The sequence below is a fragment of the Globicephala melas genome, chromosome 3 (genome assembly GCF_963455315.2).
Source record: "Globicephala melas chromosome 3, mGloMel1.2, whole genome shotgun sequence".
Taxonomy (NCBI): Eukaryota; Metazoa; Chordata; class Mammalia; order Artiodactyla; family Delphinidae; genus Globicephala; species Globicephala melas.
In genome coordinates this window covers 57491987-57516196 of record NC_083316.1, presented here as the reverse complement: position 1 = coordinate 57516196, position 24210 = coordinate 57491987, and the positions used below count along the sequence as shown (strand labels likewise).

The 24210-nt window shown below is 38.6% G+C and overlaps 1 protein-coding gene and 1 non-coding gene across 2 annotated transcripts in view; both read right to left on the bottom strand.

Annotated features, from left to right (window-relative positions):
* Positions 1-24210, bottom strand: part of ARHGEF28 (Rho guanine nucleotide exchange factor 28) — a 310421-nt gene that overhangs the window by 240427 nt on the left and 45784 nt on the right. The window contains 1 exon segment of the mRNA XM_060295886.2: positions 17118-17161. Within this exon segment, the coding sequence (XP_060151869.1) occupies positions 17118-17161 (44 nt within the window).
* TRNAR-UCU (transfer RNA arginine (anticodon UCU)) lies at positions 9046-9118 on the bottom strand. Its single transcript has one exon. It is a non-coding gene; the product is annotated as a tRNA-Arg (tRNA).

The window sequence follows — 24210 nt, the reverse complement described above, 5'->3', positions numbered from 1 at the left end:
GAAGGAGAAGAGAGAGAGAAAGGACCAGAGAAAATACTTTAAGAGACTATAGTTGAAAACTTCCCTAACATGGGAAAGGAAATAGCCACCCAAGTCCAGGAAGTGCACAGAGTCCCAGGCAGGATAAACCCAAGGAGAAACACGCCAGAACACATAGTAATCAAATTGACAAAAATTAAAGACAAATTATTGAATGCAAAAAAGGAAAAACAACAAATAACATACAAGGGAACTCCCATAAGGTTAACAGCTGATTTCTCAGCAGAAACTCTACAGGCCAGAAGGGAGTGGAAGGATATATTTAAGGTGATGAAAGGGAAGAACCTACAACCAAGATTACTCTACCCGGCAAGGATCTCATTCAGATTCGATGGACAAATCAAAAGCTTTACAGACAAGCAAAAGCTAAGAGAATTCAGCACCACCAAACCAGCTCTACAACAAAAGCAAATGGAACTTCTCTAAGTGGGAAACACAAGAGAAGAAAAGGACCTACAACAACAAACCCATAACAATTAAGAAAATGGTAATAGGAACATACATATCGATAATTACCTTAAACGTGAGTGGATTAAATGCTCCAACCAAAAGACACAGGCTGGCTGAATGGATACAAAAACAAGATCCATATATATGCTGTCTACAAGAGAACCCCTTCAGACCTAGGGACACACACAGACTGAAAGTGAGGGGATGGAAAAAGATATTCCATGCAAATGGAAATCAAAGGAAAGCTGGAGTAGCAATACTCATATCAGATAAAATAGACTTTAAAATAAAGAGTGTTACAAGAGACAAGGAAGGATACTACATAATGATCAAGGGATCAATGCAAGAAGAAGATATAACAATTATAAATATATATGCATCCAACATAGGAGTACGTCAATACATAAGGCAACTGCTAACAGCTCTGAAAGAGGAAATCAACAGTAACACAGTAATATTAGAGGACTTTAACACCTCACTTACACTGATGGACAGATCATCCGGACAGAAAATTAATAAGGAAACAGAAGCTTTAAATGGCACAATAGACCGGATAGATTTAATTGATATTTATAGGACATTTCATCCAAAAACAGCAGATTACACTTTCTTCTCAAGTGCACACGGAACATTCTTCAGGAGAGTTCACATCTTGGGTCACAAATCAAGCCTTAGTAAATTTAAGAAAATTGAAATCATATCAAGCATCTTTTCCAACCACAACGCTATGAGATTAGAAATGAATTACAGGGAAAAAATCGTAAAAAACACAAACACATGGAGGCTAAACAATATGTTACTAAATAACCAAGAGATCACTGAAGAAATCCAAGAGGAAATGAAAAAATACCTAGAGACAAATTACACCGAAAACACTATCCAAAACCTATGGGATGCAGCAAAAGCAGTTCTAAGAGGGAAGTTTATAGCAATACAAGCCTACCTCAAGAAACAAGAAACATCTCAAATAAACAATCTAACCTTACACCTAAAGGAACGAGAGAAAGAAGAACAAACAAAACCCAAAGTTAGTAGAAGGAAAGAAATCATAAAGATCAGAGCAGAAATAAATGAAATAGAAACAAAGTAAACAATAGCAAAGACCAATAAAACTAAAAGCTGGTTCTTTGAGAAGATAAACAAAATTGATAAACCTTTAGCCAGACTCATCAAGAAAAAGAGGGAGAGGATTCAAATCAATAGAATTAGAAATGAAAAAGGAGAAGTTACAACAGACACCACAGAAATACAAAGCATCCTAAGAGACTACTACAAGCAACTCAATGCCAATAAAATGGACAACCTGGAAGAAATGGACAAATTCTTAGAAAGGTATAACCTTCCAAGACTGAACCAGGAAGAAACAGAAAATATGAACAGACCAATCACAAGTAATGAAATTGAAACTGTAATTAAAAATCTTCCAACAAACAAAAGTCCAGGACCAGATGGCTTCACAGGTGAATTCTATCAAACATTTAGAGAAGAGCTAACACCCATCCTTCTCAAACTCTTCCAAAAAATTGCAGAGGAAGGAACACTCCCAAACTCATTCTATGAAGCCACCATCATCTGATACCAAAACCAGACAAAGATACTACAAAAAAGAAAATTACAGACCAATATCACTCGTGAATATAGATGCAAAAATCCTCAACAAAACACTAGCGAACAGAATCCAACAACAAATTAAAAGGATCATACACCATGATCAAGTGGGATTTATCCCAGGGATGCAAGGATTCTTTAATATACACAAATCAATCAATGTGATATGCCATATTAACAAATTGAAGAATAAAAACCATATGATCATCTCAATGATGCAGAAAAAGCTTTTAACAAAATTCAACACCCATTTATGATAAAAACTCTCCAAAAAGTGGGCATAGAGGGAACCTACCTCAACATAACAAAGGCCATATATGACAAAACCGCAGCAAACATCATTCTCAATGGTGAAAAGCTGAAAGCATTTCCTCTAAGATGTGGAACAAGACAAGGTTGTCCACTCTTACCACTATTATTCAACATAGTTTTGGAAGTCCTAGCCATGGCAATCAAAGAAGAAAAAGAAATAAAAGGAATACAAATTGGAAAAGAAGTACAACTGTCACTGTGTGCAGATGACATGATACTATACATACAGAATCCTAAAGATGTCACCAGAAAACTACTAGAGCTAATCAATGAATTTGGTAAAGTTGCAGGATACAAAATTAATGCACAGAAATCTCTTGCATTCTTATATACTAACAACGAAAGATCAGAAAGAGAAATTAAGGAAACAATCCCATTCACCATTGCAACAAAAAGAATAAAATACCTAGGAATAAACCTACCTAAGGAGGTAAAAGACCTGCATTCAGAAAATTATAAGACACTGATGAAAGAAATTAAAGATGACACAAACAGATGAAGAGATATACCATGTTCTTGGACTGGAAGAATCAATATTATGAAAATGACTATACTACCCAAAGCAATCTACAAATTCAGTGCAATCCCTATCAAACTACCAGTGGCATTTTTTACAGAACTAGAACAAAAAAATCTTAAAATTTGTATGGAGACACAAAAGACCCCGAATAGCCAATGCAGTCTTGAGGGAAAAAAACAGAGCTGGAGGAATCAGACTCCCTGACATCAGACTATATTACAAAGCTACAGTAATCAAGACAATATGATACTGGCACGAAAACAGAAATACAGATCAATGGAACAAGATAGAAAGCCCAGAGATAAACCCATGCACCTACAGTCACCTAATCTGTGACAAAGGAGGCAAGGATATACAATGGAGAAAAGACAGTCTCTTCAATAACTGGTTCTGGGAAAACTGGACAGCTACATGTAAAAGAATGAAATTAGAACACTCCCTAACACCACACACAAAAATAAACTCAAAATGGATTACAGACCTAAATGTAAGACCGGATACCATAAAACTGTTAGAGGAAAACATAGGAAGAACACTCTTTGACATAAAGCACAGCAAGATCTTTTTTGATCCACCCTCTAGAGTAACGGAAATAAAAATAAACAAATGGGACCTAATGAAACTTAAAAGCTTTTGCAAAGCAAAGGAAACTGCAAACAAGATGAAAAGACAACCCTCAGAATGGTAGAAAATATTTGCAAACAAATCAACGGACAAAGGATTAATCTCCAAAATATATAAACAGCTCATGTAGCTCAATATTAAAAAAACAAACAACCCAATCCAAAAATGGGCAGAAGACCTAAATAGACATTTCTCCAAAGAAGACATACAGATGGCCAAGAAGCATATGAAAAGCTGCTCAACATCACTAATTATTAGAGAAATGCAAGTCAAAAATGAGGTATCACCTCACACCAGTTAGAATGGGCGTCATCAGAAAATCTACAAACAACAAATGCTGGAGAGGGTGTGGAGAAAAGGGAACCCTCCTGCACTGTTGGTGGGAATGTAAACTGATACAGCCACTATGGAGAACAGTATGGAGTTTCCTTAAAAAAACTAAAAATAGAACTACCATATGACCCAGCAGTCCCACTACTGCGCATATACCCGGAGAAACCATAATTCAAAAAGACACATGCACCCCAATGTTCATTGCAGCACTATTTACAATAGCCAGGTCATGGAAGCAACTAAATGCCCATCAACAGACAAATGGATATAGAAGATGTGGTACATATATAAAATGGAATATTACTCGGCCATAAAAAGGAACGAAATTGGGTCATTTGTAGAGACATGGATGGATCTAGAGACTGTCCTACAGAGCAAAATAAGTCAGAAAGAGAAAAACAAATATCATATATTAACACGTATATGTGGAACCTAGAAAAATGGTACAGATGAACCCGCTTGCAGGGCAGAAATAGAGACACAGATGTAGAGAACAAACATATGGACACCAAGGGGGGAAAGCAGTGGGGGGGGGGTGGGGGGGTGGAGGTGGTGGGATGAATTGGGAGATTGGAATTGACATGTATACACTAATATGTATAAAATAGATAACTAATAAGAACCTGCTGTATAAAAAATAAATAAAATAAAATTCAAAAAAATAAAAGATGAGAAAAGAAAACAAAAGCAACAGCTTCCAAAACAGTAGCTTAACCCATAAAGTGAAACCAAGCCTTAGAATATTGCCAAAAAGATACCTAATGTACAGCTTTCTAGTGTTGTTACCTCCATACAACACTGTATCCCATCCCTACCTGAGGCTATTCCTGGTTATGGAACTGGAGCAGCTTGGGCAAAGTTCTGCAAATAAGAGAATGAAGAAAGCCCACCAAGATCGAGAGGGGACTTGTCTCATTAGAACAGAAAGAGGATATGGCTACAAAGCAAGAGACAAACGCAAGATGATAACCCATAACTGAGGGGGAGAGTAAAGTGTTCAAAGTTGTGAAACAGGCATCTCTGAAGAGGCTAAAGACAGCAATCCAAAGATGAATTAGAATCACAGCAGAGGAGAGAAAAGAGACAGTCGGGACCATCAACACGTCTTGATGACTGATCAAGTGCAGAAGACAGTTACAGAGGAATAAGGAAAACTCCGATTTAAAGCCACGGTGCCTGGGAGAATGGGGGTATGGTAACAGAAATCAGGAAGTTAGAAAGGGGGTTGGTTTAGAGGAGAACTTGAAAAAGTTTTTTTAAATATAACAGTCTGGATTTGAAGCCAAGGCTGGATAATTGAGTGGAAAGAGCAAACGGGCCAGCTGGAAACAGAAGATGCAGCAGGCGCAGAGGTCAGGAGGAGGGCCCGCGTGTGGGAGACTTCGTGGAGGAGCTGTGGTTGAAAAAACAAGGAGAGATAAGCTGCCTAGAAAGAGAGGAGAAAGGAGTGGGCCCGGGGAACGCCCACGTAAGCAGATGAGAAGAAAGTGCAATAGACAAAGAAAGAGCACAACTTGAAAGAGGACCAGCGGAGTTTGAGGACACTGAGAATACATTTTTCAAGTATAAATGAGATCAGGCAACGTCCCCACCGAGACTCCCACACCGACTTCTCATTTCATCACCTTGGCCACAAAGCTCTCCGTGAATGACCTCACCCACCTCTCTGACCTGTCTCCTCTCCTTCACTCAGGAGGCACCGGCCACACTGGCCTTTTGCTGTCCCTCAGATACATGAGGTTCATTCCTACCTCGGGGACTTTGTGCTTTCTGATTCTTCTACTAGAAGGCTCTCAGGGCATTCTGGTTCCTAAACTATGAAATCTCTCTCACACACACCATTCTCTACCATATCATACTGCTGTAGTGTCCTAACGCACACTACTAGCTGAAACTCTTATGTCTTTATTTACCTACTCCTTGTCTGTCTCTCCAACTCTGAAGTGGACTCCGGCAGAGTGAGGTCCTAGGATCTTTTCTGTTTCCCTCTCCACTACATCCTTAGTGACTCGAAGAGTGCACTGCACTACATGGGGACTTAAGAAAAAACCTTAGATTAAGCAAGAGCCAGATTAGTGCCCTTCATAAGTGAGTCTAGTTTCAGAAAAACAAACAAGGTTAAAGCCAAACTACATCAAGTTATGGAGAGGAAAAAGAGGCAGGAGTTTGAGACAACAGTATTCAAACCAAACAGCACACGCCCTCAGGGGTGAGGGGAAGGAATTGTTGATAATGTAGAATCTCTACATATCACACCTTCTAGAAGAGCTGCCTTTCCAGAATGTGAAAATAAAACATTTTTACTGCTTCACACCTTATTTCTTCTACTGAGGGTTCTCCCAAAGAAAAATCTGACCCACACCCATCATGCCTAAAATTCTTGCTTAAGATGGTAATACATCTTTTAAAAAAATCAAGTAGAACAAAAATGTTAATTCCTGCAAGTTCTATGTTAAAAAATACAAGACGGCACATTACCCAAAATTGTGAGGGCTGCCACTGAAATATGGGAAGTGAGACAATCAGACTTTAAGAACACTTGGTACTTAGGTACCCACAGCCCCCAGCCCACACCAGCAAAGACATTCCTTCAGATATGCTGAGTGCTGGGGCTAATTCTTCCTGCAGTTTCCTGCAGTTGTACATTTTACCTTCAGGCCTTTTCACAGAAGTCTGTCATCTCACGGTGACAGCAGAAGAGGGCATCATAACGTGCCATTGTGCTGAGAGGAAACAGTAGTGTCTCTTTAAGAATCTGGACAGGGACGAAGCTAAGGGAGGATTTATGTAACGTCTCTAAGTCAAAGGTTTTGCTAGAGTCTAAGAAGTGGTTTTTCCCCTCCCTGCCTGCCAGAACCATCAAGCAATCTCTTGTAGCAGCTAAGGAGCTCAAGATTTCACAAGAACTGACATCTCGTGGCTGCTGGCCAGGCAGGGTAGCTACCACGGTTCTCCTGCTCTGTGGCTAGAACAACATGCTGCTTTGGAATTGGTTTGCCCCCTCCTTAAGGAAAACAGGAGAAAAAGCAAAAAGGTAAAAGCAGGACCAGGCAGAGAAAGACCAGCCAGGAAAAGGTCAAGCTAAGTTGGTAGAAAGTAAGAACCACCAAGGAGAGCTGACTTCAGCCAGCCCAGTTCAGACAATGATGGAGGATGCCACCCAACAGGTAGAAATTAGTTGAGATGCTCATGCTGCCATGTTTAAGTCAAAATACAGGTAACGTTAGTGTAATTTCCTAAAAACAAATTCGCACAAAGTAAACGTGTGATCCAGAAGTTCATCTCAGGCAAAAGCCCCTCCTGATTCCATTGTCAAAGCCAGAATTAGCCGTATTGACATGTGCTAAAAGATACCCTCGCCTGTGCCCTGACACCCGAACTAGTGAAATTTATATTAAGTTGAGCTTGAGAGCTTGATGGTACAATGACCATCAGTTACCAGGCCCAGCTTTTTGTGAGCAAATGAGCTTTAGAGGGTCAGGGTTGCCTAGAGTTAGTTACAAGCAGCATCCTCCAGCAGGACAAAAAAGTGTAAGAAAAGGGAGATATTTTAATTGAAGGTCCAAGAAGTAGCACCATTCTTCACGTTGTAAATCTCAAAGGAAGACTGCAGGGTGGCAAAGGACGAAATGGGTACCTGGCCAATGGGGAAATGAAGTGGCAGAAGCAATGCAATGGAGAAGGGCATTTTGATTAGCCGGTGAAGGTGGGAAAACCCCACGCTTATCGTGGATCTGCCACTAACAAACTTTCTGAGCAAAAAAAATGTCATGGCTTCCAATACATCATTTACAAATCCTGAGTGTCAAACCAGCTGAGTTAACTAGTCAGATAAGAGACTCTCCTGCTCGGAGCCTGAATTTCCTCATCTGCAAAGTGCGGGTGGCCAGGCGAAGGTCTCTAAGGCGCCTTCACATACTAAGATTCTAAGTTGATGGTTAAGACAGGCTGATCACAGGCGGCCCATGAGGGGACACAGAGCCACAAGCAGAGAAGGGGCAGCATCTGGAGGACAGGATTTCCTTCAACAGGAACCAGAAGCCAGAAGGAATCTGCGGGAAGGAGGCGTCCGCCAGGTGAGTGCAGAACAAAGCAACCAAGTCACTTGCAGCCTCAATAGGAAACTGCCTCCCTGGGTCCTGTCCTAGGGTCCCCCCTCCAGAAGGCTGGGGCCTAGGAGAGTGTACCAAGCCCCAGAAATAGAAATGATTGAATGCATTGATTTAGCTCAACTTCGTGAAGTGATCAGCAAACATCAGATTACCCCTTCAATTACGTACAATAAGCCCAACAGCAACCAATATACTTGGGACCAAACTCAGCAGGATACTGTGACTCAGAATAAAAGAATAACAAACACAAAATGCTAAGGGAAAAGGGAAGCCATTTAGATCCAGCTGGCAACAAGCTACTGAAGCTAAAACTCCATCGTCCAAACCGTTATACAATCTGCAGCCTCAGGAGAAAGAAATGATTACTCTTCTCAGTCAACTGCTACGATTAACACATCTAAAGGGTGGAAGAGAGCAAGAGCCCACACGCAAAGTTCCACAGACACACCCTCTGCAGATGTAGAAGTCTCCATGGGTTAGATGCTGATATTAGCCAGAATCCAAGAAACAGCAGAAATGAAGCACCATGGCAAAAAAAAAAAAAAAAAAGATTAAAACAAGGGAATTTTTTGAACTTTCATAAAATTTAACACAAAATTTAACATGCTACCTTTGCACAGTAAAAGTGAGTTTATAACTCCCAATTCATAATTATCACAGTTGTTAGGGCTAAAGAACCAGATATTAAATATATCTGAAAGTTGCTGAATAAAATGTGAACTCTTATACCTCATTTGCAAAGAAATCATTCAAACTGGAAGTATGTACATCCTGAATCCAGCAATTCCACTCCTGGGAATCTAGCCCATAAAGATGAAAGTACTGATAAATAAGGACATATGGACAAGGATGTCTAGTGAACACCCATCCATAAAGAAGTGTCTTGATCCACACCCATTTATTAAAAAGAATGAATTAGAGCTACACCTGACAACTTGCAGGAATTTCCACAAAGTAATGCTGAGTTGGAAAAGATACAGAAGTTTATATAATATGATCCATATATACATTTTTTCTGGCTGCACCACGCAGCTTGCAGGATCTTAGTTCCCTGACCAGGGATTGAACCCATGGCCCCTGCATTAGAAGTGCAGAGTCCTAACCACTGGACCACCAGGGAATTCTCTGATCCAGGTTTTTTAAATGGTTTTATTAAAGCCTGTATCTATATATATGTATGTGTAGGGTTGTATGAGCACAGAAAAATGTAGAAATATATACACTAAGTCAATGATTCTCAAACATTAGCACACATCAGAATCACCTGAAGGTTTTGTTAAAACACAGATATCTGGGCCCCATGCCCAGAGTGTCTGATTCAGTAGGTCTAGGGTGAGGTCTGAGAATTTCTATTTCCAACATGTTTCCCAAGGATGCTAATGCTGCTTGAGAGTGACTGCAATAGGTTTCCGCAAGAGTTACCTGTGGGACAGGAGTAGAGATATAAGATGAGGGGAGAGAATAATGAGGATCTATGCAAGATAACATAAACAGCTTTTCTCTATGATTCCTTTTATGGATAGTGGTGGGGGCGGAGGGGTGTGGATGTGTGTATAGATGTGCAAAAACAAATTCCTGAAAGGACTGTCATCAAAACGCTAATGAAAATTCTCCCAAAGGTGGAATTTAAAGTGATCTTTCACCTTGGTAATTTCTTATTTTTTTTTTTATAATGAGCAAGTGTGATTTAAATAATCATTTAAAATAAAGCAATTTTACTGAGGAAAAAAGAATCTTTGGAAACAACAATTTCACAAGGAAAAGCTCTTCTGTTTTGTTCACAGCACTGAACTGATATTTTTGGAAAGATGAATGCTAAGTACACTTTATATAAAAATTAAAATATAATTAATGTGGAAAAGGAAGTTCTTGGATGAAGTACATAAGCACAACATGTGTTTTATAACCTTCCTTAATCCACAAAAACTTAGAGAAAACTCAATTTAAAAAGTAATCAAAAATAACCTCCAATGGAATATAATCTGTAAAAGGAACAACAACAACAAAAACACTGAATCACTATGCTGCACACCTGAAACTAACACAATATTGTAAATCAACTATACTTCAATTTTTTTAAAAATTCAGCAAAAACATACAATTTGGCTTACAATCACTTTCTCTTTCAAAATTCAATCAGATACTCAGTAAGCAAAATCTCTTTTCAAGCTGTACTTGCATCATTTCCTCTCTTTATATACAGACTAGAAAATAAAATAAGACTAAAAAAAACCTAAAATAAAAAAATAACTTTATGACTTCAAATATAGGATTTAAGTTCGCAAGTGGTGTCCATTAAAGAGTGTTAAGCTAGAATACAAGTATCTTAGATCAGTTATAATAATTCTAATTTACATTTTTCCAGGCTTTCACATTTCTCATTAGCTTCTTCACTACAACTCTGCTAGCTTAAAACATCTCCTCCTAAAACCATGTTACCATTCTATCTAAAAATTAAGCCTAGACTTCAAACCAGATGGCATGCCTCTGCCACCTTTTCTGCTGGGAACAAAGAGCCTGGCCTTCCAAAGCTGCTTCCTTTAGTGCCCCTTAAAGTACAGATGCAGGAAGCTGCTCAGAAGCTGAAAACTGGATTTGTAATGCTTATATCCCTAAGGTTTGCAAATCAGTATTATAAACTCTTCGCTACCAGTCTTGCCAACTCCTGCTTCTTCTCTAATCTTATTATAGTACAGTGTTTCTCTTTTCCTGCAATAGCAACTCAGTGGACCTCCATGGCTCATTTTAAAAATTAGCATACGTCTGTGGCTGAGTTCGGGAATATTCCTGCATTCCCAATGCTAAGATTGCCTCCTTCCTAAAGATAAGCAAACAGAAATGTTTGCCCACCCCCCCCAAAAAAAGGAGAAAAAAGTTTGCCCCAAAACAGTCAAAAAAATTTAAAGCACACAGAATCAGAGACTGCCTCCCTCCCTCTGAAACAGATTCCTGGGAGATAGAGGAAAAAAAAATTAAGTTCCTGCTTTGTGCTCACAGTAAAACTATGGGAGCATAAGAAGAAACATGCCAAGATTTGAAAATACTACACAAAAACTAAAAACAAAGTAAAGCTCTAAAACTGTTCTGGCAAGCAGGAAATAAACAACAGTACAGAAAACTTACGCAGAAAAGAAAACATGCTACCGGAATTCAGACTAAAAAAAAAAAAATGGCTAGAACAGTCTAACCCTAGAATATCAGCTATTCTAGAAGAGGCAAACAATACTGAAAGACAAAAGGATAAAACCTTAAAAAAGAAGTTGGAAGTTTTCATGGATCCAAACAAAAGGTATGAGGGGGAGAAACAAAGACTTACATCGATAGATTTTTTTTAACATCTTTATTGGAGTATAATTGCTTTACAATGGTGTGTTAGTTTCTGCTTTATAACAAAGTGAGTCAGCTATACATATACATATATCCCCATATCTCCTCCGTCTTGCGTCTCGCTCCCACCCTCCCTATCCCACCCCTCTAGGTGGTCACAAAGCACGGAGCTGATCTCCCTGTGCTATGCAGCTGCTTCCCACTAGCTATCTATTTTACATTTGGTAGTGTATATATGTCCATGCCACTCTCTCACTTCATCCCAGCTTACCCTTCCCACTCCTCGTGTCCTCAAGTCCATTCTCTACATCTGTGTCTTTATTCCTGTCCTGCCCCTAGGTTCTTCAGAACCTTTTTTTTTTTTAGATTCCATATATATGTGTTAGCATACAGTATTTGTTTTTCTCTTTCCGACTTACTTCACTCTGTATGACAGACTCTGGGTCCATCCACCTCATTACAAATAACTCAATTTCGTTTCTTTTTATGACTGAGTAATATTCCATTGTATACATATGCCACATCTTCTTTATCCATTCATCTGTCAATGGACACATCCATAGATTTTTCTAAAGGTATAAAGAATCTATCATCTGTAGGAAGGATTCTCTATAGTGACCCAAAAGTAAAGACAGAAAAACATTTTAACTAAAAAATGTTATAAGAGATTAATCAAAACAGGTTATAATCAAAGGAACAAAAATATCACTTACAGGATCCACTTGAATGAAGTATCCTTTTGTGAAGGATAGGTAGAAGTTGGGGGATAATTACTATCAATTTTTTTCTCCATGATTATTGCCCCACTATGTGATTTAATTCTTCTTGAGATAAACCTTGTAATTTATATTTTTAAAGCCTGTCTTGGGACTTTCCTGGTTGCACAATGGTTAAGAATCCGCCTGCCAGTGCAGGGGACATGGGTTCGAGCCCTGGTCCAGGAAGATCCCACATGCCGCGGAGCAACTAAGCCCGTGCGCCACAACTACTGAGCCTGCGCTCTAGAGCCCATGAGCCACAACTACTGAGTCTGCACGCCACAACTACTGAAGCCCACATGCCTAAAGCCTGTGCTCCGCAACAAGAGAAGCCACCGCAATGAGAAGCCCTCACACCACAACAAAGAGTAGCCCCCGCTCACCGCAACTAGAGAAAGCCAGTGTGCAGCACCAAAGACTCAATGCAGCCAAAAATAAATTAATTTTTTTAAAAAACCTGCCTCAAAAGATTTTCCCAGTGCATAAGCATACAATTATGCTTAGTATTATTTTATAATTAAGATATCATCTCAATATGTTATGGAATCTTCATAATTTCTAGTTTTGTTTGGGTTCTCTCTTAATCACACTTACCAGAGTTATCTTGTTTTTCCAAAAGAACTAGTCATGACAGCTAGATAGAATTGCTAAAAGTACATGAAAGCATCAAAATTAAGAGATCCAATGTATCAGTCAAATGAGAAAACACATCATGTAAATAAATGCCAAGAGAACCTTCAATAAAATTCTACAGAGATATAGATAAAACTCTGGAAGAAAATACACCAAAAATGTCAACAGTGATCATTACAACTAACAGGATTAAAGATGGTTTTGATTTTTGCATATATATTTTAGATAAGTATATATGAAATACAATAAATATGAATAAAATGTTAAGAGTTTATAAACCAGATTGCAGTTAACTAGGAGAAACTAGAAGTGAATATTTATGAAACCTCTGAAGACAGAAGGTCACAGAGGGGGTCTGCCACGAGATACAGAAACAAGTCAGAGTCTAGTTTGTGTTTGCTTTGTTTATGTGTTACTTATTTGATGAAATTTAAGACTTGTTTTCATTATAATACTTCCCCACTGACCTCTTCCTACATGAGATCAAATGGTCACGTTGGCTTAGGTCAATTCATAAAAATATTGACATGAAACATCAAGTGACGGGGCTTTCCCTGGTGGTGCAGTGGTTGAGAGTCCGCCTGCCGATGCAGGGGACATGAGTTCGTGCCCCGGTCCAGGAAGATCCCACAGGCCGCGGAGTGTCTGGGCCTGTGAGCCATGGCCGCTGGGCCTGCGCGTCCGGAGCCTATGCTCCGCAATGGGAGAGGCCACAACAGTGAGAGGCCCACGTACCGCAAAAAAAAAAAAAAAAAAAAAAAAAAATCAAGTGAAAAAAGCAGATTACATGCATATATGTATATATAATGAGTCAATTATGTTAAATATATAATGTATTTCATCTGAGATACCAGTTATGATATGTATTTTATATTCCACTAAGAGACAAAACTGCAAAGTATGACATAATGTGAGATTTTATACTTATTAAAAGAGCTCATCTAAATTTATTTATAGAGACTTTACCACATTTGTCATGTTGCTCTTTCCACGTCTTTCTATACATACAGTAACTTTGCCTTTTTAATGCCAAATCATGGTGAAATCATTTTGAAAGCAATTAATTCATATAGTTCCAGCAAGGCACACAAGTAATCTGAAATGACAACAACATGAACCATTGTGACCAAGGCCACACATGCATAGGTAATGACAGCTCCATCATGACATCTGCCAGGATACACAGTGAAGTAAGAGCATCTCAATTTCAGAGATGTAAAATGAGAAAACTGTACCTTAAAATTGATGAAATAATGTTTTAAATTATCTACAGAGGATAAGATTATGAGTGACTTATTTTTCTTAACACTTTCTGTATTTTTCATTTTATTCTAATTAGTATATATTATTTGATAATTAGAGAAAAAAATTTTGCTCTCCTTTGGTCTATTTAAGTCTCTTCCCTCGGTAAGCAATGTGTACTAACTCTTCCCTAGTCTGGTCATAATCTGGTAGGTCTGAGTTAAAATAGCTGTACCAGGATGTTGATCAACTACAAGGTTTTGAAAGCTGGAAGCATAACCCTCCCAGACTTCAGACAATACTACGAGGCTACAGTAATCAAAACAGTGTGGGGGCTTCCCTGGTAGCGCAGTGGTTGAAAGTCCGCCTGCCAATGCAGGGGACACGGGTTTGTGCCCCGGTCCGGGAGGATCCCACATGCCACGGAGCGGCTGGGCCCGTGAGCCATGGCCGCTGAGCCTGCGCATCCAGAGCCTGTGCTCCTCAGTGGGAGAGGCCACAACAGTGAGAGGCCTGTGTACCGCAAAAAAAAAAAAAAAAAAAAGGCTTAAGGACTTAAATATAAGACGTGACACCGTAAAACTCCTAGAAGACAATATAAGCAAAACATTCTCTGACATAAATCGTACCAGTGTTTTCTTAGGTCAGTGTCAAGGCAACAGAAATAAAACCAAAAATAAACAAATGAGATCTAATCAAACTTATAAGCTTTTGCACAGCAAAGAAAACCATAAATAAAATGAAAAGACAACCTATGGACTCGGAGAAAATATTTGCAAATGATGTGACTGACAAGGCCTTAATTTCCAAAATATCCCAACAGCTCATACAACTCAATAACAAAAAAACACACAACCCAATTAAAAAATGGGCAGAAGACGTAAATAGACATTTCTCCAAAGATGACATACAGATGGCCAGCAGGCACATGAAAAGATGCTCAACATCACTAATGATTAGAGACATGCAAATCAAAACTACAGTGAGATATCACCTCACACTGGTCAGAATGGCCATCATCAAAAAGTCTATAAACAAAAAACGCTGAAGAGGGTGTGGAGAAAAGGGAACCCTCCTACACTGTTGGTGAGGATGTAAACTGGCGCAGTCACTAGGGAAAACAGTATGGAGGTTCCTTAAAAAAATAAAAATAGAGTTGCCATATGATCCAGGAATCCCACTCCTGGGCATGTATCTGGAGAAAACTATAATTTGAAAAGATACATGCAATGTTCATAGCAGCACTATTTACAATAGCCAAGACATGGAAGCAACCTAAATGTCCACTGACAGATGAATGGATAAAGAAGATGTCATTCATATATATATATATATATATATATATATATATACACACACATACACAATGGAATACTACTCAGCCATAAAAAGAATGAAATAATACCATTTGAAGCAACATGAATGGACCTAGAGATTATCATACCAAGTGAAGTAAGTCAGAAACAGAAAGCCAAATACCACATGATATCACTTATATATGGAATCTAAAAAATGACACAAATGAACTTATTTACGAAACAGGAACTTACTGACAGAAAACAAACTTATGGTTATGAAAGGGGAAAGGGGGTGGGGGAGGGATAAATTAGGAGTTTGGGATTAGCAGATACAAAATACTACATATAAAATAGATAAACAACAAGGTCCTACTGTATAGCTCAGGGAACTATATTCAATATCCTGTAATAAACCATAGTAGAAAAGACTATGAAAAAGAAAAAAATATATGTATACCTATGTATAACTGAATCACTTTGCTGTACACCAGAAACCAACCCAACATTATAAATCAACTATACTTCAATTAAAAAAAAAAGAAAAACTACCAGGTTTTGTATCCTCATTAGACTTGTAGATCTGTTTGGTTTGACGTAGGAGAGCAGAGTGGAATGAATAAAGCTAAGGAGGAGAAAGGTACCAAAAAAAAAAAGACTTGGGAGTACTCTAAATTTAGCCTTAGACCAGTCTTTTTTTTTTTTAATCGTTAATTATGGCTGGGCCAAGTCTAACTATCTACAATACATTTTATAACCTGCAAATCACAATCCAGAGAGAATACCCCAGATCCCTGAGTAACCCAGAAGGCAACTTTTTAATTATTCTGAAATCCATTTATTTTATCATTTTGTCTTTCTCCAGAGAACAGAGTGGGGTATGTGTTAAGGCGGAGGGAGGTGACAGCAAGGGAAGAGGTGGAAGGGAGAAGGGAGAGAGGGAGGGCCACCTGGGTAGTGAAGTATGTTAAGGGGAAATGAATGAATATATTTTAATAGATTTAAGATTCTGACTAAATTTGTTCCAAGTCCTTGATATTTTGTTCTATTCGGGATACATCTGAATTGAGGTCATATCCTTATTCTAGATCAAGTACTCTTGGTGTATTTCTTGAGTTGATGATTCAAAGGCCACCTGAAACCCCAATTCCCATACACACATCCATGCCCACCTGCCACCAAACATAGGTTCCAAGGAAAGAGGTTTTGCCTAAAATAAGGAAGGAAGAGAAAATCATCTGCCATTTTCTATGTGGGGAGACAATCGGCTCACTTCTGTTACACCCAGTAACTGTTCTCAAGACTGGAATCCTCTCTCAGCCCAGCAGGCATATCTGACTAGGAATCTCATGGGGCAGCTCTGTCACCCAATCCCCCACCTACTCTATGTATGTCCCAGCATTTTTCCCTTTGAATTCCTACTTCAGGATTTTACCTGACACAACTGTCACTGAACCTTCTCCCCGAAAGAGATACACACAGAAAACATTCTTGGCTATTATCAGGATATCATAAAATAATGTGTTCAAAAATCATTCACATAGATGAACTCAGTATTTCTGAGTCCAAAAGTTATACAGTTAAGCACTGGTGGTTATAGTGGTGAGCAGAGCTGCCTTCCAGAAGTTATACAGTTAAAAGTTACTCAGGAAAATATAACTAAAACCCAGACTTTGGAACCAGGAGCCAACCAGTTTTAAAAGGCTCCATGCAAAGGCTTGAACTAGACAGTAATGTTGTGTGTTGTTTTTTTAAAAGCCCCAACTCAATAGCCAACAGAACATTTCTTCCCACTTCAGTCACAAGGGGTTTCAAGTTCAAGAAAGTGCCACTTAGACCTGCAGCGCAATGTTTAGGCACTTACATAAAGAGGTACTTCACTGCAGTTCAGCTCCATGGCTTCCGCATCTGCAATGAAAATAACAGAAGTGAAAGTTATTGTAGGAGCCCCGTGTAACCAACCAGCAGAGCTGCGCCCTGCCCTTTAGTTAACATCGTAGAGGGAGGAGTAATCCACTAGATAGGACAACCGCAGAGACAAAATTAAGAACAAAGGAATAAGATGCTCTCCATATAAAATATCCTCCTCCCTTTCTTCTTTCACATGAAGATGCACACATAAGGAAAACCTATCACCCCAAACATTATCCCACAGACTGCTCCCAAATAGAAATTATATTTCAGGAAGCCAAGAAAGGCCAACATAAGCATGTTGCAAGTTTTGCCTTAGTTAATCACTTAGATATAGGTTACTCTGAGGTCAAAATTCACTCTTGGCTGGACGAGGCAGGAGCCTGCGGAGACAAGATAATTCTAAGACCTCTTGGTGAGGGCCAGAGAGTTCAGTCTGGAGGGATGCAGCCCACTGTCACGCTAACCAACCTCTCCACTAGGTGCACACACCCCATCTGTACCCGGAAACCAGCTAGCAACTTAGGCAAAAGGAGCATCCTTTAAGAAAGGTTCATTGAACACCTTCAATGGCCAGTAAGATGACCAGTACGGTCCAGCCCTCAAAGAGCTCACAGCTGAATGACAGAGACCTAAAGATTGGAAGAAAGTGAAGAGTGGGCTGCATGAGAACTCTGAGTAGGGCAGACAAGGAGACTCACGGCCCCCCATCACCTTTCCCCTCTCCACCCACCCACCTGCGTCCTCTGGGACAGGGTTCTGCTCACCAGGCCAAGCCTGGCTCTGGTCCCCAGGCCACAGGCAGCTGCAGTACTTTGGGGATGTCTCCTAAGAAGGCAGACAGACACATAGCAACCTGAATTGTGACTCTGAGTACAGTAACCCCCAGAGGTCACACTTGACCTGGAGGAGAAATATAAAGAATTCTATTTTAATTTACTTTTTAAAAAATCATTTCGCTCAAGTTTTACTAATAGTTCATATACATGCGGACACTGGCACCCTCCTAGGTCACAAGTTACATTCCATGAGTCATCCTGAGAGAAGACCGAAGGTCACACGAGGCCAAGGGGTTGACAGCAGAGCCCTCCTCGGCCCACAGTTTCAACACTTTGTGCCCTGTGGCAGTTCACGTAGACCCACGTAAATGGGCTTATGGGTCATCATCATCAATTTGTCATGAAACTAAGCTCACAAACTGGATGAATGGCTTAAGGAGTCCAAGAAAGAAAGTTCAAATTAAAGATAATACTAACCACGAGAATGACAAAACTGAGACTCCCAATCCCGGTATGAATTGTTCATCAGCCACACTATGAAATAAAAATTATGACCAATCCAAGAGCACTGAGTAGAGCCCCTCAAGATTCAAAATGATCAAGAAGGCATTTAAAATATGCATGTATATCCACCAGCACATGTACCATGACCCTCACACTAAAAGTGCACTGTGTCTCAAGACAGTAGCCATTTTTTTCAACTATGTTCACAGTCATGCCATACACAATTCCAAACCTTTACAAAATTTTGGTAAACTTCATAATAAAATTCGAAGACCCTTTTAAGATTTCTACCTAATAGCAAAAGAAATGAATGTATTCTATAGCAAATGCAGTGCTAAGAAAAAAGGCCGAAATCCACAAAGTAAAAAAAAAAACAAAAAAACTAAAATGCTTTCCTTCATGAGCAAAACTTTCGAAACTTAGTATTTTAAGAAGCATATTAGGACATATTAAGCTGTGTGGGAGGCTTGCCATACACTTCGAAGAAAGTATAGATGGTATTAGATTTTTGTCTGATAAAATACACTAAAAAAAACCACTTTTGGTGAGAACATGAAGACATTTTGAAGAGTGAGTTACTTCTTTAATAATGTAATGATCTACAGGAAAACTGTTCGAGTACAACCACTGATAGGGTAGTTTCTCAGATAAGAAGTTTAAAAAGCACATTCGCAAAATTCATTCACTGTGTCATTCATGGGTGAGATACTCCAAAGAAGAACTTGAAGCCAAAAGCACACAGTTCCACAGGATGTCAGTGTGGTTAACTTTATAGAAATAAGACCTTCAAACACAGTCAAGTCTTTACAATTGCTGTAACAAGATGGGAAATGACCATACAAATTTTTACCACATTAAGGTGTGTTGGTTATACCGCAGCAAAGTACTTTAAAAAGTTGTCAAACATGTACTACCTAATTTTCTAACAAAAATAGAAGTGTTCCATATTTGCTGGGTTTTCTGAGATGAAAACTGGCTGTTTATAGCAGATCTTTTAAAAATAGGTTTCAAATAAATATCCTATCCCTTCAAGAAAGAGGTGATATGTTAATAAGTGAAAAAGAAAATGCATCTCAAAAGAAACTCAGGTTATAGACAGTATATACCACCATGAAAACATTTTGAAAAAGTATTTGCACCTTTCCATTTTGTGATTTTGTTGCAAAAATTATTTAAAGTTTGCCACCTACAAAAGCCCTCATACAGGCATGCTTTAAATTTTGGGGAAAAGCTTTCTAATCTATTTTTTTAACCTTTCCAAATGTTTCATGGGTTTTATATTCTTTAAATGCAACAGCTTCTGATTAATTTATAGGAGGAATGATTGACATCATGGAAGATGGGAATTTATTAGCCACATTTAAACTCTTGTACAATTGTTGGATGGGGTTAAAGTATAAATCCCCTTACGTACAAGTACAGCCAGCACTCACTTCTTCAATTAGAATCTATTTATCATAATATGGTACCTTTTTCAGCTATGACACTTCAAAATCAATTTCAAAGTAAACAGTACTTGGAACCAGACATTCAAGCTGAACCGAACATAGCGTTAAAATTATCAAGCAAAGGTTTTAAAAAGAATGACACATTTTCATCATATTACTCTCACTGGCATGTATTACATGTCAATGTTTTTAGTGAGTGCAAAAAGGACTATTAATAAAAAAAAATCTTACTATAATGTTTAATCCTTATAGCTTTGTAGATTTCAGATATGTTTTAGAATATACACTGTTACAGTAATATGTTTTATTAATAAATACATTAAGGGATACATGTTAACATATTGTACTTAAGGGTATACACACGTCAACAATTTTGAAGCTCTGCTCTACAAAGTAAGCCTTTTTCCCTACTTGTTAGGCTACTTTTCCCAATAGTTTTCCTCCAGGCTCAGCAGACAAAGGCATGACCAGTGGAGTGTGGGGTGCTCACCAGCGCCTCTGGAGTTCTGTATTTATACAGCGAAAAGGCCCACATGAGCTGAACTGGAGTGCAGAATCCAACCTCACACAGCTTTGTGAAGGATCCAGGTTCTCCACCAACGCCATCAAGTGTCTGCCTCAAATTTGAATTATAATCATCTCAGGCAAAAGGCAAAACATCAAGGGCTAAACAACATGCTGTTTATATTTCACCTGATACTTATAACAACTCATATTTTATTATTCCTGCCTACTCTACCTTTTACCACTTTTCAGGAAAGAAATTTAGGAGCCATTCTGAGCAGCAGTTATTTTGTTTTTCAGAGAAACTACTTTTCACTCCTTGAAAACATAAACTAAAAACTAAAGTCCCCACAGTTCTCAACCTCTGTTCCAACACTTCTAAAACCCCTATCAGGATTTCCTACTTAAGTTGTAGAGAACATAGTTTGCTGCCAATATATTTTATCTTCAAATAAAACTTCAAACCAAAATAGATATTAAAAACTATACTCTCACTTTTCTGTAATTAATTCCTCTTTTATAGCAAAGAGCAGTAAGTTCCGTGCTCACTTGCTGAGCTGCATGGCTAAATATGGCCACGCCTCCTTTTACATCAAGTTTAATGATAAAAAATTTGTGTTTGCTAAGCAAGTCACAATTGCTTAAGTTCTTCACATGCTGCAGCTTTTCACTATATACGTGAAGTATCATGCGCTACACTCCACTTCCTAAAGCTTGAGTTCTCCACCTGCAATTTCAAAAATTGAGACTCAAGTACTTTTTTATCGTACTGTATTTTTGAAAATGCTTATTGGGAAAGTAAAGAGCCAATACATTTCTAGTCTTGCTGGCAGACACCATGGAATAATTTGGGGTCTTAGTACAGAGTTTTTAAGTTTGCTCTCAACAGGGGAAAAAAATCTTATGAAAAGATCATCAAGACATAAAAGATTCAATATTTTAGATATTTTATGAAGCATACATAATATTCCAATATCTCTGGTTGCTAGTTAACAATAAAGAAAAATATTAGACTATTTTCAACAGGTGAAAAGAATATTTTAAATTTAAAACATAACATTTAACTAATACAGAAAAAAATCAGTTCTTTGAAGTTCTGGGTTTCTCATGTTTTTGCATCTAAATGAAATATTCTAAGACTGATTCAATATAAAACCCATGACTAATTTTGTCTTTCAACATGCTAAAAGTCATTGGTGTGTATGCCTCTCATACAACTTACTAACAGATAATGCTCAAATATTTGTCCGTATTATAAATAACTACATTTTGAAGGCTAAAGGCACTGCGTTAAGTATTTCACAAACATCACCTCAGAGAATCCTCATGGTAGCGCTGAGAAAAATGGTGAAGTCCTAGTTATCTGAATCTTCATTTACAAGTCCCTCCAGTTACAAGGTTAACTGAGGAGCAAGCTACCTAAACAAAAATACTTAAATGAACTGACCACTTATAGAATTACAAGCAAAAGCCTCCCTTGTTCATTCTCCACCCCACCCAATGCTAGCATCTACTCTCTAGCCATTTTATCTTGAACATCAAAAAAAATTTTTTTGTAGTTGTTTGTTCAGGGCTTGGTATGGTTCCCAGATATTATAGCTAAATACAAATCCACTCAAAATAAAACTGGAAATCTTTTTTAAGCATGAAATAAGGTTAAATAAAATTGAGAAAATAATTTGAGTACTGGAGAACTTCAAGTCATATACAAAACTACCAATGAGAATGTGACAGAGCTCCACTGACAAGTAAGAAGAAATAATCACAATGAGATAAAGGCTTTTCACTATATAAGTGAAGGGAGTAACTTCAACACTAAAGGAATATAACAGCACCTTCTCCCCACCCTAGGAGAAAATGGGAGACATTCTAATATTTCTAATAAAAATGTCTATAAAAATGAAAATTTTTAATTTCTAATAAAAATGACCCCCATAATAATGCTCTGAAAATCAAACGCGATGACGTGAATGTCCTACTGTGCTATCAGTCGTGTCAGAAAAAAACTCACAACCTCCTCTAATTAATCTCTCACACACACATGATTCACCTTATGTTCATTCTAAGAGTTAGCAGAGTTAAAAACTCAGCATGCATTAGGTCACACTGAACAAGGCTAGGCTGGTATTCGAGCAGCCACTCCAGAGCCTGTAATTCTAGCCGTGATGCTCTGCTGCCTTTCAAGCCAAAGGAATAAACTTTAAATGTTAAAAATATTTTCATAATTTTAATTTCATTTTCAAAAACTAGAACCCCAGGCAAATTTTTTCTCCACCCCTGTTACCTCTGGACTGTGGTCCCCATTCCAAGAAGCTTCACTTTAAAGGGCTTTCCTGATACTGACTCTATTCAGCTAGAAAGGACCTCCAGCACCCCTGTCTCCACTTCACAAGAGCAAAGAAAAGCTCAGCAAAGTTGTGCCCCTTGGTTGAGGATGAGGCCAAGAGGCTAGACATGGCCGAGGCATATAGATCCAACCTGTCTGAGCCCAGAGCCCAGGCTCTCCTTGGCCTCAGCACAGTCCTTCTGTAACATTACTATGGCCTGAAAGACAGCAATTTGCTTGGCTAAAAGGCTGCAAAAGCCTCACAGCTAGGAGTACAGACTCAAGAACAGGCTGCGTTTGAACACCAGTTATACCCTGTTCTAACTGTGTGCCTTTGGGTCTGTTATTTACCTCCCTGGGCCAGTTTCTAATGCGTCAAGTAGAACAAGTAACAGTACCTACCCCCTAAGATTGTTGGGAAGATTAAGAGATTTGATAGAGAAAAAAGACAAGACACTTAACGGCCCATCATAAGCACTCAATAAATGCTAGCTGTAACTATTTTTATTATCACTGTACATTCAGCATACGCAAAGGATTTTTTAAAACATTTGAATCTTTATTTATCATTCGGAACCTCTATATATTAGACTGATCAAAATGATTCAGGAGTAATTGGGGTGAAGATGGTCTAAAAGAGGCCTACCCAGTTCAGCCTCATCCTGGCAGCCCCAAGGAATCCCCAGGTATCAGGAATTCTGAAGGGCACTGTACCACATCAATATAACACTGTCAAGCCCCAAAGAATTTTATTTGACTTTATGGAACCAAATATTCCCCCTACAGTTTGAAACGTCAAAGGGCAGAGAGCAATTACTATTGGGGTAATTCAATTGCTACCTCAGTTTGAAACCTTCTGCACTTGGAGGGAAACGTTGATTCACAGCTCCTTTGTGAACCTAGGAGTGTAGAATTTTAATTGTATTTCCCAACGGTTATACTAACAGGAGGAGGAAAGAACAGTTAAATGGGAGGTAAGGCCAAGTCTAAGTAAAAACCTTCAATGGCAGCACAATGGATGGGCAAGAAGAAAGCATTTTAGAAATAAACCTCCTGTTTAATACACAACGGTGTCTACAGACCTGCTTCAGGCCGGAGTTATCTACCTGAGGTATGCAGGTCTAAGCAGCTTTAAGTGAAAGAGTAGAATTATTTGGTGAACTCGGTGTGGGGAGATGTCTGAAGATTAGAAAGCCAGCAACACAATAACCATTCAATGGGATCTCATTAATTCAAACTACTGGGGGTGGGGAGGAAGAAGGGGAGCCAGTCAGTCTGAAATAGTACAGCCTAAATTAGAGGACATTTGCAAAGTACAAAGAGGAGCTGGAGCTAGCTGCTAACAAAATGTTCCGCCAAACCAGTCACACTTGCTGGTATTTCACAGGATGTATTTGCACACAAAGTGATTAAGCCCTTAAAAGCTTTTTATAAGTCAATTGAACATACCCGTACCATCTCACTTATGCTATTAATCCGTTTAGT